The sequence below is a fragment of the Oryctolagus cuniculus genome, chromosome 10 (genome assembly GCF_964237555.1).
Source record: "Oryctolagus cuniculus chromosome 10, mOryCun1.1, whole genome shotgun sequence".
NCBI classification, from domain to species: domain Eukaryota; kingdom Metazoa; phylum Chordata; class Mammalia; order Lagomorpha; family Leporidae; genus Oryctolagus; species Oryctolagus cuniculus.
The window spans coordinates 107,228,650-107,243,289 of record NC_091441.1 but is presented as its reverse complement, the minus strand read 5'-3'; the positions used below and the strand labels follow the sequence as shown (position 1 = coordinate 107,243,289).

The following is a 14,640-nucleotide window of genomic DNA, read 5'->3' as shown; positions in this document are numbered from 1 at the left end:
TATACACAATGGAATGCTATTCAGACTCCAGAAAGGATGAAACCCTGTCATTCCCAGCATCATGGAGGAACCTGAAGGTCACTATGTTAAGTGAAATTAACACACAGAAAAAAGAAAATCACATGTCGCTCTTTCGTGGAATCCATAAAAGGCTGATCTCATACCAGAGTATGGACAGAGGGATGATGGAGAAAGATGGGTCAATAATTACAAAATTCAAGTCCGAGATGAAGAATAAATTCTGGTGCTTTGTATGACTAGTTCTCAATATTATATTGTATATCTCAAAACAACCAGAGAAAGGACTTTGACAGTGCTCAGGCCAAATGAGGGATAAACTGTGAGGTGGGAGGGGATGTTTGGTGGAGCAGGTTAAGCCGACCACCACTTGGGATACTGAGTCTTGTGTCAGAGCGTCTGGAATCAAGTCCCACCTCTGCTTCCAGTCCAGCTTCCTGCTAATGTGCATTCAGAAAAGCAGCAGGTGATGGACAATTACCTGAATTCCTGCCACCCACCTGGGAAACTTGGAGGGCGTTCCCGGCTTCTGGCTTCAAGCTGGCCCAGCTTCAGCTGTTGCAGACATTTGGGGTGTGAACAAGCGGATGGAAGGCATCTCTCTCTCTCCATCTCTCTCTCTCTCTTTCAAATAAATATATCAATTTTTTTAAAGTTTGAAATGATGGATATATTAATTGCCCTGATTTGATCATTACATAATATATACACTTATCAAAATATCACACTGTACCCACAAATAGGTATAATTATTATGTGTCCATTAAAAACAAACTACAGCTTAAAAAGAATCGATGGGGATGGTAGCATTGGGAAAAATGGATCCCAAAGGAAGAAAAGGAACATGGATTAGTAAGGTTACCAACTTGGATCGGCAGAAAACCTCACCTCTCAGAAGCACTTGGAAATATCTGGAGATATTTTTTGGCTGTCATACTGTGAGTGGTGGGCAGTTACTGGCATCTAGTGGGTAAGGGTCAAGTCTGCTTGTAAGCAAACATGCTGGAACACACAAGCTGGCCGACCCCCAAGCACAGAATCATCTGACCGAAGTATTGGTGGTGTGCAGACCGACATACACTGGTTCAGACCACTGTGGTGGTGGGGATGAAGACGGGTACTTCCTGGAGGGACAGTTCAGAGGTGGAAACCAGCAGTCACTATGACTGATTCGTTAGGGACACAATCACAGTGAAAAAAAGATGATCAAAAGTAACCCTCAGGTCTCTGGCCTGCTCCCGGGATGAGTGGAGGTGATGAGAAACACTTGAGGAGTTGCGGGCTTGGTGGGGGAAGCCCGAAGCCCAGTAGATGTGGGACACCTGTGAGACGCCCAGGCGAGGTCAGATGCTGTCCGCTGGATCTGCAGCGCAGGTGGGGAGGCCTGAGTGGGGCCCAGGCCCCTGAGGGACTTCTGGGACTGGAACAGACACAGCTGAGATTCCCGGGGACGAGAACACAGAAGGGGAAGGGAGAAACAGCCCTGAGTGAACCTTGAGGAACTCCTGGGAGAAGAGCACGCGGCAACTCGAAGCACGCAGAGCGGTCGGAGGACGCGCCACGCACCGAAATGAGAGAGCGCCTGTCTCCCCCACACTGTGCCGACACCACCACTCCAGATCTGTTTAAATGTCGTTAAGCTAATCAGCTGAAATGTGTATGCATCCTGGCCGGCGCTATGGCGTAGTGAGCCAGTGGCTGCCTGCAATGCTGACATTCCGTATGGGAGGTGGTTCAAGTCTCAGCTGCTCCACTTTTGACCCAGCTCACCGCTAATGCTCCTGGGAAAGGAAGGTGCGTGGGCCCCTGCTACCCACATGGGAGATCTGGAAGAAGCTCCTGGCTTTGGCCTGGCCCAGCCCATTGTGGCCATTTCAGGGAGTGAACCAGCAGATGGAAGATTTCTCTGTCTCTCCTTCCCTCTCTATATCCCTGATTTTCAAATACATAAATAAATCATATAAATACACACACACACATATTTCTGTTGGAGAACTGGTGTTTAGCCCCAACAGCTAAGGCACTTGCATCCTATGTGGAGTACCAGGGTTCAGTCCCCAGCTCTGGCTCCTGACTCCAGCTTCCTGCCAAGGCAGACCTTTGAGAGGCTGTGCTGATGCATCAAGGAGTTGTGTCCCCACCACCCACATGGGAGACCTGGATTGAGTTTCCAGCTCAGGCCCATTCCTGGCTATTGCGGATGGATGAGAGCTATGTCTGTGGATGTGTCTGGTTTTCTCTCCTCTCCCACCCCAGTCTCTCCATCTCTCAAGTAAACAAAGAACTTGATTAATTAAAGTCTTTTTAAAGGTATCCAAGTTCTGGGGCTGGCCAGAATCCCATATGGGCACACAGAGCAGTGTCACGGCTGTTCCTCTTCCCATCCAGCTCTCTGCTATGGCCTGGGAAAGCAGTAAAAGATGGACCAAGTGCTTGGGGCCCTGCACCCGCATGGGAGACCCAGAGAAAGCTCCTGGCCCCTGGCTTCGGATCAGCTCAGCTGTGGCGGTTGCAGCTATTTGGGGAGTGAACCAGCAGATGAGTGACCTTTCTCTCTGTGGTTTCCTCTCTCTGTCTGCAAGTCTGCTTCTCAAATTAATGAATAAAAATCTAAAGGTATCAAAGTTCTTAGTGGAAAATTTGTGTAAGTAATGTGATTAAGCATCTTTGCCATGAGCATTGGTCACTTATATTCCTCTTGGGCAGTGCATGTCATTTGTTCATTTTCCTGTTTGAGACATTCCTATTTGTCTGCGCATTCACAGGCCCACTGTGCCAAATGCCTGCCCCTAGCCTTGCGGGTGGAGACGAGCAGAAGGAAGGCTGGCAAAGACTGGTCTGTGAGTTTCAGACCAGCACCAAGTACATTGCAAGGCTCCCTAGGCCCTGACCTTTTCCCAGCTCCTAGGAAATCACTGTGGGGGGTGCATTCCCCCTAGAGCCGGACTTCCTGACTCAGGTCTGGGACAGTATTGGCAGCTGTGTGGGGGCTTCTGGCCCGCTGGATGCTCAGGGACCCTCAGCACCACAGCTGCCAAAAAAAACCCAAGTCTCCTAATGCAGCCAGCACTCACTGAATGTCTCAGACCCTGTGCCAATCCCCCAGGAAGGGCCCCTCCCCAATCCTGTCTGGGTGAGAGCCGGCTGCACACACACACACACACACACACACACTCTTCTAACTTGGGTCCTTCTCTCTGGGCTCAGAGGTCTCAAAGCCGGGGCATTTCTCTGTTAAGGGTCTCTGGTTTCCTAGGGGCCTTGGCCCCACCTGCAGCCAAGGGGAAGCTGGTGGGTCTCCGGGAGGGAACAGGCATGCCCACAACATGGCCAGGGCCTCAGCTCTCTTCTTCCAGGAGCTGCAGGTTGGGGCTGCTCAGCAGGGCCCACTCTATTGCTGAGGTCACTGCGGGGGTCCCTGGGCTCACTCGGAGGGCCCAGGAGGCTGCTGCTGCTGCTGTTAGACTCCCATCCCTGGGGCACTGGGTTTCTGCAGCCCCACGCTGTGGTTTAGTTCTCTTTCTGATTTGGTCCTTTGCAGGCTGCCGACTGCGATCCCCTCCATCCGCTATGGAGGGATGGGGCACCGCAGCCCCCAGGGGGCAGGTGTGTGTGTGTGTGAGAGAGGACTGCAAGCCACCGAGCACCACCACGGAGTGCCCTGTCCCTCCCGGGACCCTGGCCCAGTTTTCCCTCTACTTAGGGGCCAGTGACAGTGGAGGAAACTAGCACGGAAATCCAATGGTTCTTGGCCTTGACGCACATGCAAGGCAGGCGGGCAGGCAGTAGGCCCCTTCTCTTCCCATGTGGGGTTGAGGGGCCCCTTCCCTTCCCATGTGGAGGAAGGAACAAGAGGAACGGTGAAGTGCAATTTGCCTTGTACCTGGAGGGGGGACAGTAGGTGGTCTCCGGCACGAGGGGCTCGCCCCCTCCCTTCTCCGTCCTCCAAGGGTAGCGGGAGGCGGGGCGGGGTGACGGTGGGAGGAGCTAGAAGAGAGGAGGTGAGCAGGTGCTCTGCACCGACAGGGGCGAGGGGGCGGTCCCGGGCGCAGCCGGCACCGCCCAGCCCCGGCCTGCCCCGCCTCCCCAGCCTGGGTCTGCCGGTCTCTGGCGCCCGCAGCCTTTCCCCTAATCGGCAGCGCTCAGGTAAGGTCAAGGGACTGCGGGTCGCCCCGGCCGCCGAGGAAGAAGCAGGTGACAGCGTGAGGCTGGGAGTCAAGAAGGAAGGAAACGGATTCCCGCAAAGGGCCGCGGGGAGGGCCCGGAGCACGCGAGCCCCAGATCCTGGGGCGGCGGGGAGGTGGTTCCCGCAGCGCCGGCCAGGGCTGGACGCGTCTTCACCCCGAGTCTCTGCGGCTCGGGAGATGCCCGTGGCCGGGCATGACGCGGTCCGATGAGCCCCGCCCCCACCCCGGGTCGGGGTGCGCTGGACCCCAGGGGCTCGACAGCCCCTTTGCAACTTTGTCCAGCCCGCAAAGATACAGCTCCCTGGTCTTGAAAAGGCGGGTGGAGGCTCGCAGGCCACGAACACAGACAAGAGCTCCTTCCTTGCCTGTGTGCCCTGCCCTTGGTCTTCTCCATGGGAGCAAGGTTTGTTCTGTCTGTGTGCTGCGTGCAGGTGGAACAGTCTGCCGAAGGAGACTTTTTATTTATTTATTTATTTTTAAAAAATTTCTAATTTTCAAGTTCCAGCAAACCTCATTCTTCCTTGGTTTGCCTTTAAGGAAATGACTCGAGAATTTGAGCTCCGGCTTTGGTCTCTGTCTGAAGTTCTGGGTCCGGGCTCACTGTTCCCGGATGAGGTTTTGATTGGGAGGAAGTGGAGAGGGTTTGTGTTTGAACTTGTGCACGATTTTCTGAACCTGTGGAGTCCGCGGCTGGGAGGGGGGAGCGGGGGCATCGTGTCACTCGGTGTTTTCTCTCGCACCTGCAGCTGGGAGAGAACATGTTCACGGTGCTGACCCGCCAACCCTGTGAACAAGCAGGTTAGTGTCTCAGCAGGGCAGCCAGGGAGCTTGGCCAGCACGCGGGAGAATCCTGCTCCGGCCAGGCCTTTCATCCTTGCCTCCTGCCAATGACAGTGGAACCTCGTTAGCTTGAGACTCGGTGGCTCGCTGGGGTTTCGCCGGCGGCGGCATTCCTCACATGAAAGTAAGGCTTTTCATCAAAGCCACACAAAACAAGGATGAACACGCATGTTCCGCTTTGATGGCTTTTCCGGTTTCTGTAATCCATTAATTTGGCCCTTGTGGTTTCCCTTACCTAGCGTGTGGAAGACTCGCTCTAGGATACTGTTGATTTTGTGATGGATTGTAGCGTACTTGGACCTTGCCTGTGTTTCCAGCCAAATGTTGTTGCTGGCCCAGGGCCGCCAACTCCCCCGCCCTCCCGCACGGGTCAGCATGACGGTTGACACAAGTACAGAATTTTCTCTCTCTCTCTCACACACACACACACACACACACGCCTCGGAGCCTGCCCCGCCAGTCTCTGGAGCGCTTTTTGGAGCCGCTCATGTGGAAACTCAGCAGCCTCTTCCTGCTCACCTTGCAATTACACCGTTTGTCCGGCCCTAATGACAGCACAGCTCCAGGCTGCGTTTCTTAAATGCATGAGACCTAGGCTCGTGCATTTTGCTTTGTAACACGCGTTTCTGCTGGGGGGAGCATTTGCTGGAGGTAATCACAGCTTTTTCCTTGAAAACTGCTGAAGCACAGAGGACTGAGGTGGCCAGCCACGTGGCTGTGGTCAGAGGCTGCTCAGGGATCACCCGTCCCTCCCACGTGGGTAGATGTTCTTTATTCGTGGCCCTGAATTGGGCATTCCTGTTCTCCAAAAGGATACGATTCCAGGAGAGTAAGGACAGTCTATGCAAAAATAGGAAAGCTTTTAAAGGGAAATTTTACTTAGCTGGTCTATTTGGATGTCCAGGTTTTCCCCAAAACGCTTTTGACATTTTAGCACTGTGTACTGTAACATCACACATACAGATGACCTGTGACATTTCCTTCCACGGGACAACTTGAATTGGGCAGCTGAACTCTCTGTCATGTATTATTAGCTGGAAACAATCCCGAAACCTCTGTAACTGACACTTATGTTCTTGGAAAGTTGATGTCAATGTTGTCCTCAGTGGCTGAACATGTTGCTGGCTGGTTCATATGCTGTTTTTTTTTTTTTTTAAGATGTATTTTATTTATTTGAAAGAGTTACAGAGAGAGGTAGAGCCAGAGAGAGGGAGGTCTTCCATCCGCTGGTTCACTCTCCAAATGACCGCAACAGCCAGAGCTGAGCCGATCTGAAGCCAGGAGCCCACGCAGGTGCAGGGGCACAAGGACTTGGGTCATCTTCCACTGCTCTCCCAGGTCATAGCAGAGAGCTAGATCGGAAGAGGAGCAGCCGGCGCCCATATGGGATGCTGGTGCCACAGGCTGGGGCTTTACCCGCTGCGCCACAGCACCTGCCCCTGGTACATGTACTTCTATCTGGAATCACAGAAAAGTGACCTGGGACCCCTTTAGATGCCTGAAGTTCAGCTCCTCCGTGGCTGGGCTCCCTGTGGTTGTTGCACATGATTCTGCATCACAGATCACCATGTGTAAGCCATTTTACCCTTGTGGGGTGAATCCTGAAGGATAAATTTCCAGGAGTGGAGCTGTGAGTCAGTGGGGAGCTCACTTGCAGTTTTGATGAATCTTAACAAATTGCTCTCCATGGATGGAGCTGCACACCGTATAGTAAGGTAGGAGAATTAAGGTGCTGAGTGACTGACAGTTGACATCACAGAGTGTCTGACAGCATTTGCACTGCAGGAGAATCAGATGGGGCAGAAAGAGAGAGTTGCCTCTTGGGTGCTAGAGGCCCACAGCCTGCCTGCCCAACGGTGAGCTGTCATGTGATTGGATATTGGGGCTGAGTTGAAGTCTAGGAGGAGTCTTCAAAAAGTTCATGGAAATTCCTATTAGGAAATAATTATGCGTGGGCTTCAAAAAAAGTTTTGAACCCAAATATACCTATGTTTTAATTCTATTTTTCCCTGAACTTTGAAAGCTCCCTCATTCCATGCTGGCATAGACCCCCTTTTCTTCCGGGAAACTATCTCCTAGAAATAGCAAAGCAATAAAGCGCAGGTTATGTTGACCTAAGAGGAAACTTTCTGAGCAGAGCAGGCTCCTCCCCACTGCAGAACGGTCTGCACTGACGGAGATGCTCTGTAGCTGTGCTGGGCAGCGTGGCAAACACCTGCCCATACATGGTTACCAAACATTTGACCTGTGGTTAGCGAGACTGAGGAACTGGGTTTCGTTTTGTTTTTCATTTTCATTTTATTTAATTTTAATTCATTAAAATTTACATAGCAATTTTTTTTCAGTATTTAAGGTATATAAATTTCATGTATTTCCTATCTATAGATTCAGGAACATAGTGATACTTCCCACCATACCCTCCCTCCCTCCCATGTTCCCACTCTTCGCCCTCCTCCCTCTTCTTTTCTCACTCCTAATTTTTATAAAGATCTATTAATAAATATTAGAGATCGATTTGTAAAAGATATATTTGGATTCTCTGATCCAGTGATCTTTCTATTATGCTGATGTTTACCATATTTCAGCCATTCAGTACCATTAATATGTCTGATAGTTCATTATAATTGATTGTCTTTTTATCTTCTTTTGACAAAAAATGCAATTTATATACAAAGAAATGGATAGATGTTAAGTTGTCTCCTAAACTGTATATGCAATTTATAAGAATCTTCTTTTTAAGGGAAATTATACTTAAGAAACTCGTTTTATTGCTTCTTGGCCTTTTGGCTAAAATCCAAGTGTAGAAGCTGGTTATTTGATTTTCAGGTTTTCCCGAAGGACTTGGAAAGGTTTGATGAGTTTTGACAGATGCCACACCCACATACTCCACAGTCCTGTTAAGATGCAGAGCACACCCCTGACCCCAGAAAGCACCCACTCTCTTCCCAGGGAACGCCTGCCCCAAGCCTTCAGGAAACCATCGTTTGAATCCTGTTGCCTGCCTGCTCCAGAACTTCTGTAAATGAAATCACCTCCATACAGCTCAATTCTGATCAACTCAGATTCAACTGAGATTCTTTTCCAACAAAATGCTGTGTCATTGGCTTTAATAGAGAACTCAGAGTTCTAAATCTGCATTAAAACAACCATTGCTATAGATCAGCTCAGGGGTGACCACTAATATGCATAATACACTTGGAGAAATACCAGGAAGCTAGATCATACTACTCTGTCTGTAAGCACTATTTGAGTCCCTGGTTTTGGAGGAAGGATAAATGGGAGTTGGAACCCAACTGCTATTCCACCTTAAAATCATGGGTCTGCTGGAAACAAGACAAAGTGACTTATGCACATAATTATGGGCCCACAATCCGTAGAGTGCCTGCGTCCTGCTTTTCCTGCATGTCCCTTCTTGGTCTTCCCATTTTAGGCTTCAAAGCCCTCTCCCGAACTCCAACCATCATCGCCTTGATAGTCCTATTTGTGAGTGTTGTGGTGCTTCTGGCGGTCACACTTATCCAAATCTACAACCAAGAAGTCTTTCCTCCGGGACTGAAGGTAAGTGGGATAGGACTGACACTGAAGGGAAGCACTTGACAGTGACATCCCTCATTCTGAAACCGTAACTTGAAGATGAGGAAAAGATGGTGAAGGCCTAGGGGAGAAGGCCTGGAAGTGCTGGGTTTGTGATGTTTGAGGAGAAAGATTGAGAACGGTGACACCTTTGCTGAGGATGGTGCAGTCTTGCTTTCGTGTCTGACTATAGAAACCAAACCATCCAGAAACCATCTGGAGCCAAGAATTGTTGATAACTACCAAATATTGACCAGTTTGCACAGTTTCTGTTTTCACCAGCTTGTCCATTCTCCCAGACCACAAATCCTGATCATGTGGGGAGACCAGGTCACCACGGTCCCTCTTCTGGTCTAGCCTGGGAACACAAAAGATGAAGGACTTGAGGTCTCCTTGAGCTGCATTGGTGCTGCCTTCCTGTCTAGAACCTGTGCCATGACCCTTGAAACCCTTCTGCCCTCTGCCCCACAAAAGTTAATTAGGGTCTTGTGCTTATTCCTTGAGACCTCTGTCACCCCTTAACAAATTCACCTCCCAGTGGCCCTGAGGATGATTTCTGGTAGGCTGAGAATCATGTGGACAGCCTGGGACATGGGCAGTGACCTCATGAGAGGCTAGCAACTGAAGGGTGAAGTGGGTCAGTGAGTCCTGCAGTCACGTTCAGTAGGCGTAAGCAAACTTTTTCCGTAAAGGGCCAAATAATCTGTATTTCGGGTTTGAGGGCCACCTGTTCTGTTGCATACTGTTCTGGTTTTTGACTCATTAAACATGCACAAATCCTTCTTTGCTACAGGGCCTTAGGGACCCAGTAATTCAGCCTTGTTGTTTGACTCTATTCAGCATTTACACTTGACCTCACAAGTTCTTTCCACATCTCTCTGTTGTTAGAAACTGTTTAAGGGCTGTATTTGAAGTAGAATTTTTTAAAAAAGGAACTGATATGCCCTAGGCTGTATGGGTGGGTTGGACCTAACATTGTGAGTCTAGTTTTCTCAAAGGCTAGGGTAAAATCTCCTTTAGATAATGGCATTTGGTTCCTTGATAAGCTGTTTTGTTTGAGAATCTCTGTTTCTCAGGCCATGAATGAAAAATTAAAAAAAAAAAAAAAAAGCCATGTGAACTTTCCAGTGATGAGATGGAAACAAATTATCTGGTTGTCCAAATGCATTGCCCAAGGCCTGGAGAAGCTGTTTGACCAAGCTCCAGGCACTGCCTTCTTTGATAAATTACACAAAATCAGAACTGTAACTAAGAGTAACTCTGTCTCCCTACACTTTGTATTCTGAGCACTTTTCCCTGAACCATCTCACTGAATGGTCATGATGGCTGCAAGCACTGTGACTGTCATCTTGCAAGTGAAGAGACACAGGCTTGGCCGGTGGATGGCAGGACTAGAACCGAAATCAGGTCCTTTCCGCTCCCAAGGCTCTTCACTTCCCTCCTATGTCTCCCTGACCCTGAGTTCTGATAGGAGAGCATACGTGCACAGAATGGCAGATACAGGGGAAGGATGCAGATGCAAGGAGGTTTATTGAGCTGAGGGAGGGAATTTAAGGCTCATGCCACTCTTGGAATCCAGTAACTGGGGCCTCTGTCCTTTCAGAGGAACCAGTTCCATCTGCATTCCAGGTTTCTCTCTCTCCATGGGGCCAGGGGATATGCCCAACCAGAGAACCTACTATGGTACCTGAGACCCTGGGATGCAGGGTAGACATTGGCTTCTTTTAAAGGGGGGCTCTCGCCACTGACCAGAGAGTATCAGCAGAGCTTGCAGCGGTATAGATGGAGCATACAAGTAGTCTGAGCAGGTTACACACAAGTGCATAAGGCTCTTTGTAGATCTGCCAGGAGTGGGAAAAGAACAGGTTTAGGGTGAGGGTTCAGAACAGAATCCTTGGCCGGTGCCACGGCTCAATAGGCTAATCTTCCACCTGTGGCAACAGCACACCAGATTCTAGTCCCATTCAGGGCACCAGATTCTGTCCCAGTTGCTCCTCTTCCAGGCCAGCTCTCTGCTGTGGCCCAGGAGTGCAGTGGAGGATGGCCCAAGTCCTTGGACCCTGTACCTGCATGGGAGACCAGGAGAAGCACCTGGCTCCTGGCTTAGGATCAGCGTGGTGTACTGGCTGCAGCGCGGTGGCCACAGAGGCCACTGGGGGATGAAGCAATGGAAAAAGGAAGACCTTTCTCTCTGTCTCTCTCTCTCACAGTCCACTCTGCCTGTCAAATAAATAAATAAAATAAAGAGCAGAATCCTCCATTTATAAAATGTGACCTCGGGGCCCTACAAATATTAGGGACCGGCTTGTTAAGGAGATGCCAGCTATGGCTTCCATTTGTTCTGGGAGGTGAGGGAGATGGGACGTGCTCATACTGGAGAGATGTGGAGGAATCAGACCAGAGTAGAAGAGTAAACTGAGTGGAGAAAAGCACAGCTCTGTACCATGTAGGAGCATCTCCATCAACAACAGACAGCCTACATGACATAGTCCATAGACTACCACACAGAGCTGAGAAATTGCTGTCACCTTGTGAAGCCACCATCACCGTCACGATGTCATAGACAGCATGTTGCTCACATGTTTGGGTGATGCTGGTGTGAACAAACCTACTGCATTGCCAGTCATCTAAAAGTATGACGTATGCAATTTTTAAAGATTGATTTTATTTATTTGAAAGGCAGAGTTAAAAAGTGAGGGAGGGAGAGACAGAGATGTCTTCCATCCTCTGGTTCACTCCCCAAATGGCCACAATGGCCAGGGCTGGACCAGGCCAAAGCCAGAAGCCAGGAGCTACTTCTGGGTCTTCCACGTGGGTACAGGGACCCAAGCAGTTGGACCATCCTCCACCGCTTTCCCAGGCATATCAGAAGGGAACTGGATTGGAAGTGGAGCAGCTGGGACTTGAACTGGCATCCATATGGGATGCCAGCTTTGCAGGCAGTCGCTTTTCCTGCTATGCTACAACACCAGCTGCACATATACAGTTATACTCAGGACACAATAGTTGATTGTGATGACCAGTGACTGCAGGTTTATGTCTTTCATTGTTACATATTTTAGAGTGTATTCCTTCTATATATTAAAAAAAAATAGTTAACTGTAAAACAGCCTCAGGCAGGTCTTTCAGGAGGTGTCCAGAAGGAGGTTTTGTGACACAGCTCCATGTGTTGATGGCTGCCCCTGAAACTTACAGTGGAACCACATGTGGAGGAAGAAGACCCTGGGTAGCCTAGGCGTCTGTATCTGTCTTTGTTTTTAACATAAAATGTCTAAAAAGTAAAGATGTATTGATTATTTGAGATTCAGAATGACACAGAGATGGACAGTTAGACCAACAGACAGAGATCTGCTGGTTCACTCTCCAACTGGCTGCGACAGTCAGGCTGAGTCAGGCTGAGCCAGGCTGAAGCCAGGATCCAGTAACTCCATCTGGACCTCCTACATGGGTTACAGGGGCCCAAGTGCTTGAGCCATTGTCCACTGCTTTCCCAGGCACATTAGCAGGGAGCTGGATTGGAAGCAGAGCAGCTGTAAGTCGAATCTGTACTCTGGTAGGGGATGCCAGTGTCATAGGCAGGGACTTAACACATTGCACCACAATGCCAGCCTCTCCCACACACACAAAAAATTCTTAAATAGAGAAAAGTTGATAGACCAAAGATATAAAAAAGAAAATATTTTTGTGTGGCTACAAGATGTGTTTGTGTTTACAGCTAGTGATTATTACAAAAGAGAGTTTCAAAAAAATAAAAGCATATGAAGTTAAAATATTATTTTAGAAAGACTTATTTGTTTGAAAGGCGGAGTTCCTTGGGCAGGGTGGAGATAGATCTTCCATCTGCTGGTTCACTCCCCAGATGGCTGAAATGGCTCAGACTGGCCCAGGCCGAAGTCAGAAGCCCGGAACTCCAGCTAGGTATCCCATGTGGGCAGCAGGGGCCCCAGTAAGCTATTACTTTGTCCTGAAGAAAGAAATATATCTCTTAGAAACTTGGTATAGGTTAAATTTATAAAATCTACCGTAGTACACAGTGGGGTCCTAGGCTCTCACACTCACCCACCGACAGCCAGAGCAACTTCCAGTTCTGCAATCTCCACTCCAGATTAGGGTCCTACCCAGGTGTACTGTGCTTCATCTTTTGTCCCATCTTTTAACTACCTTTTCTGTGATTAGATATGCTTAGATGCACAAACACCATTGTGTCACAACTGCCTACAGAATTCAGTGCAGGTTTGAAGCCAAGGCGAGTACGCTGTGGTACACCGTAGCTTAGGTGTGTAGTAGGCTCCATGATGTAGGTTATCTGCACACACTCCGATGTTTCCAAGGATGAAATTGGTTAATGATGCCTTTCTCAGAATGTGTCCCTGATGTTGAGCATTGCTTGACTGTAGATTCCAGGGCACTATGGAGAGCACTTCTGTAGGAGAGGATCACACGCATTCAGTGTCACCGCCTTAGCTGGGTTATGTTCCTCTGCTCAAACATGTGGGTTTGCTTAGAGCATCTCGGGGTGACCCCAGGGAGCAAGGGTTGGGGAAAGGGAAGTGAGATGGGAGGTGAGGCAGCTAGCTAAGGGGGTCAGCACTATGGGTAGCTGGGGCTCTGTCCTGCTGGGGATCTCTGGGAGCCAGTGCAGAGTCCATCTCAGAGTTGTCCTACACCAAGGGTCCTAGAGAGGTGAGCTTCATATATGTTCTATTCAAGGTAGCAGTTATGCACCAACTGCCGCCAGTCATTGGTTGAGTGGTTGCTCCTTGGAGGAAGTTCGCATTCTTCCATTTCTGGCATATTGTGTGCTCAGGTAGGCTCAAGGCCACTAGAGAGACTCCAGCGAGGTGGGAGGTGGATGTGGATGGCTGGACACTGCAGGAGATGTGGGCAGGGAACTTTTAGTGACTGTCCCATGCAAATGCTGTAATTATTCAGATGAGAAAGACAGAGGAACAGAAAGTGCAGACAGCTTCCTGAGGTCACACAGATTGAACATAGCAGAGCTGCTATGGAGGAAAGGAAAGAGAGCGCAAGACCGCAGTCATAAGCAAGGGTCTGGAGGAACTGCAAGACACACCTCCCACCACTTAGTAGACAATTCAAAGAGGGGATTTCAGTCTCTTCCAAAATCTTTTTTAATAGCCTGGCCACAGTTACAAGGGACTGGACATTGCACAAGGGAAGATTGGCTCCAACAGCGCAATCTGCTTAACTGAGTGAATTCACTAAGAGAAAAGACTGATGTCCTGGGCCAGCTGAGGCAGCAGCAGAATGACAACCATGGAAGGGCATTGTCTACACTCAGCTTCTCTCAGGGCACTGAGACTGCTCTCCTGTGGTTTTGTGTTGTGTGCTGGGGGTGGAAAGAGCATTGCAAGGGTGAAGCTGAATGAGTATGAGGACTTTTTTCTATGTTTACAATTTCAGACCCTGAGCTCTGTTTTGCTCTTGTGTGCAGCCGACAGTTGCCACCTGTACCACTGGAGTGCTCTTATGGCTACACAAGACCCTCATAGAAGGTCATGCTATCTGGCTATCATGTCCAACCTTGGTTTGCCTGACCTCAGTTATATGAGTTTAAGAGCAGAACTATTAAAACTGAACTCAAGGGGGCTGGCGCCACGGCTCCATAGGCTAATCCTCCGCCTTGCGGCGCCGGCACACCAGGTTCTAGTCCCGGTTGCCCCTCTTCCAGTCCAGTTCTCTGCTGTGGCCAGGGAGTGCAGTGGAGGATGGTCCAAGTACTTGGGCTCTGCACCCCATGGGAGACCAGGAGAAGCACCTGGCTCCTGCCTTTGGATCAGCACAGTGCTCTGGCCGCAGCGCGCCGGCCATGGCGGCCATTGGAGGGTGAACCAACAGCAAAGGAAGACCTTTGTCTCTCTCTCTCTCTCTCTCTCTCACTGTCCACTCTGCCTGTCAAAAAAAAAAATTAAAAAAAAAAAACAAAACTGAACTCAAGGGTCAAAAATGTATCCAGTGCCTTGGGTTGCTGTCTGACCGCGAGCTTCAAGAGAAAAGACGG

At 49.5% G+C, this 14,640-nt stretch overlaps 2 protein-coding genes across 3 annotated transcripts in view; one reads left to right on the top strand and one right to left on the bottom strand.

Moving 5' to 3' along the window:
• The first annotated feature begins 4,058 nt into the window (after positions 1–4,058).
• ENTPD3 (ectonucleoside triphosphate diphosphohydrolase 3) overlaps positions 4,059–14,640 on the top strand; it is a 40,819-nt gene continuing 30,237 nt past the window's right edge. The window contains exons 1-3 of one of the 2 annotated variants that reach the window (XM_008260264.4): positions 4,059–4,164; positions 4,952–5,003; positions 8,476–8,603. In XM_008260264.4, the coding sequence (XP_008258486.2) occupies positions 4,964–5,003; positions 8,476–8,603 (168 nt within the window). In that variant the 5' untranslated portion in view covers positions 4,059–4,164; positions 4,952–4,963. Of the gene's footprint in view, positions 4,213–4,951; positions 5,004–8,475; positions 8,604–14,640 lie in introns of both variants that reach the window. The other variant, XM_070050997.1, reaches the window with a different exon arrangement.
• Positions 7,860–14,640, bottom strand: part of LOC108177085 (uncharacterized) — a gene marked incomplete in the record, with an annotated part of 51,812 nt that continues 45,031 nt past the window's right edge. Inside the window, 1 exon segment of the mRNA XM_070050998.1 lies at positions 7,860–13,041. Within this exon segment, the coding sequence (XP_069907099.1) occupies positions 12,824–13,041 (218 nt within the window).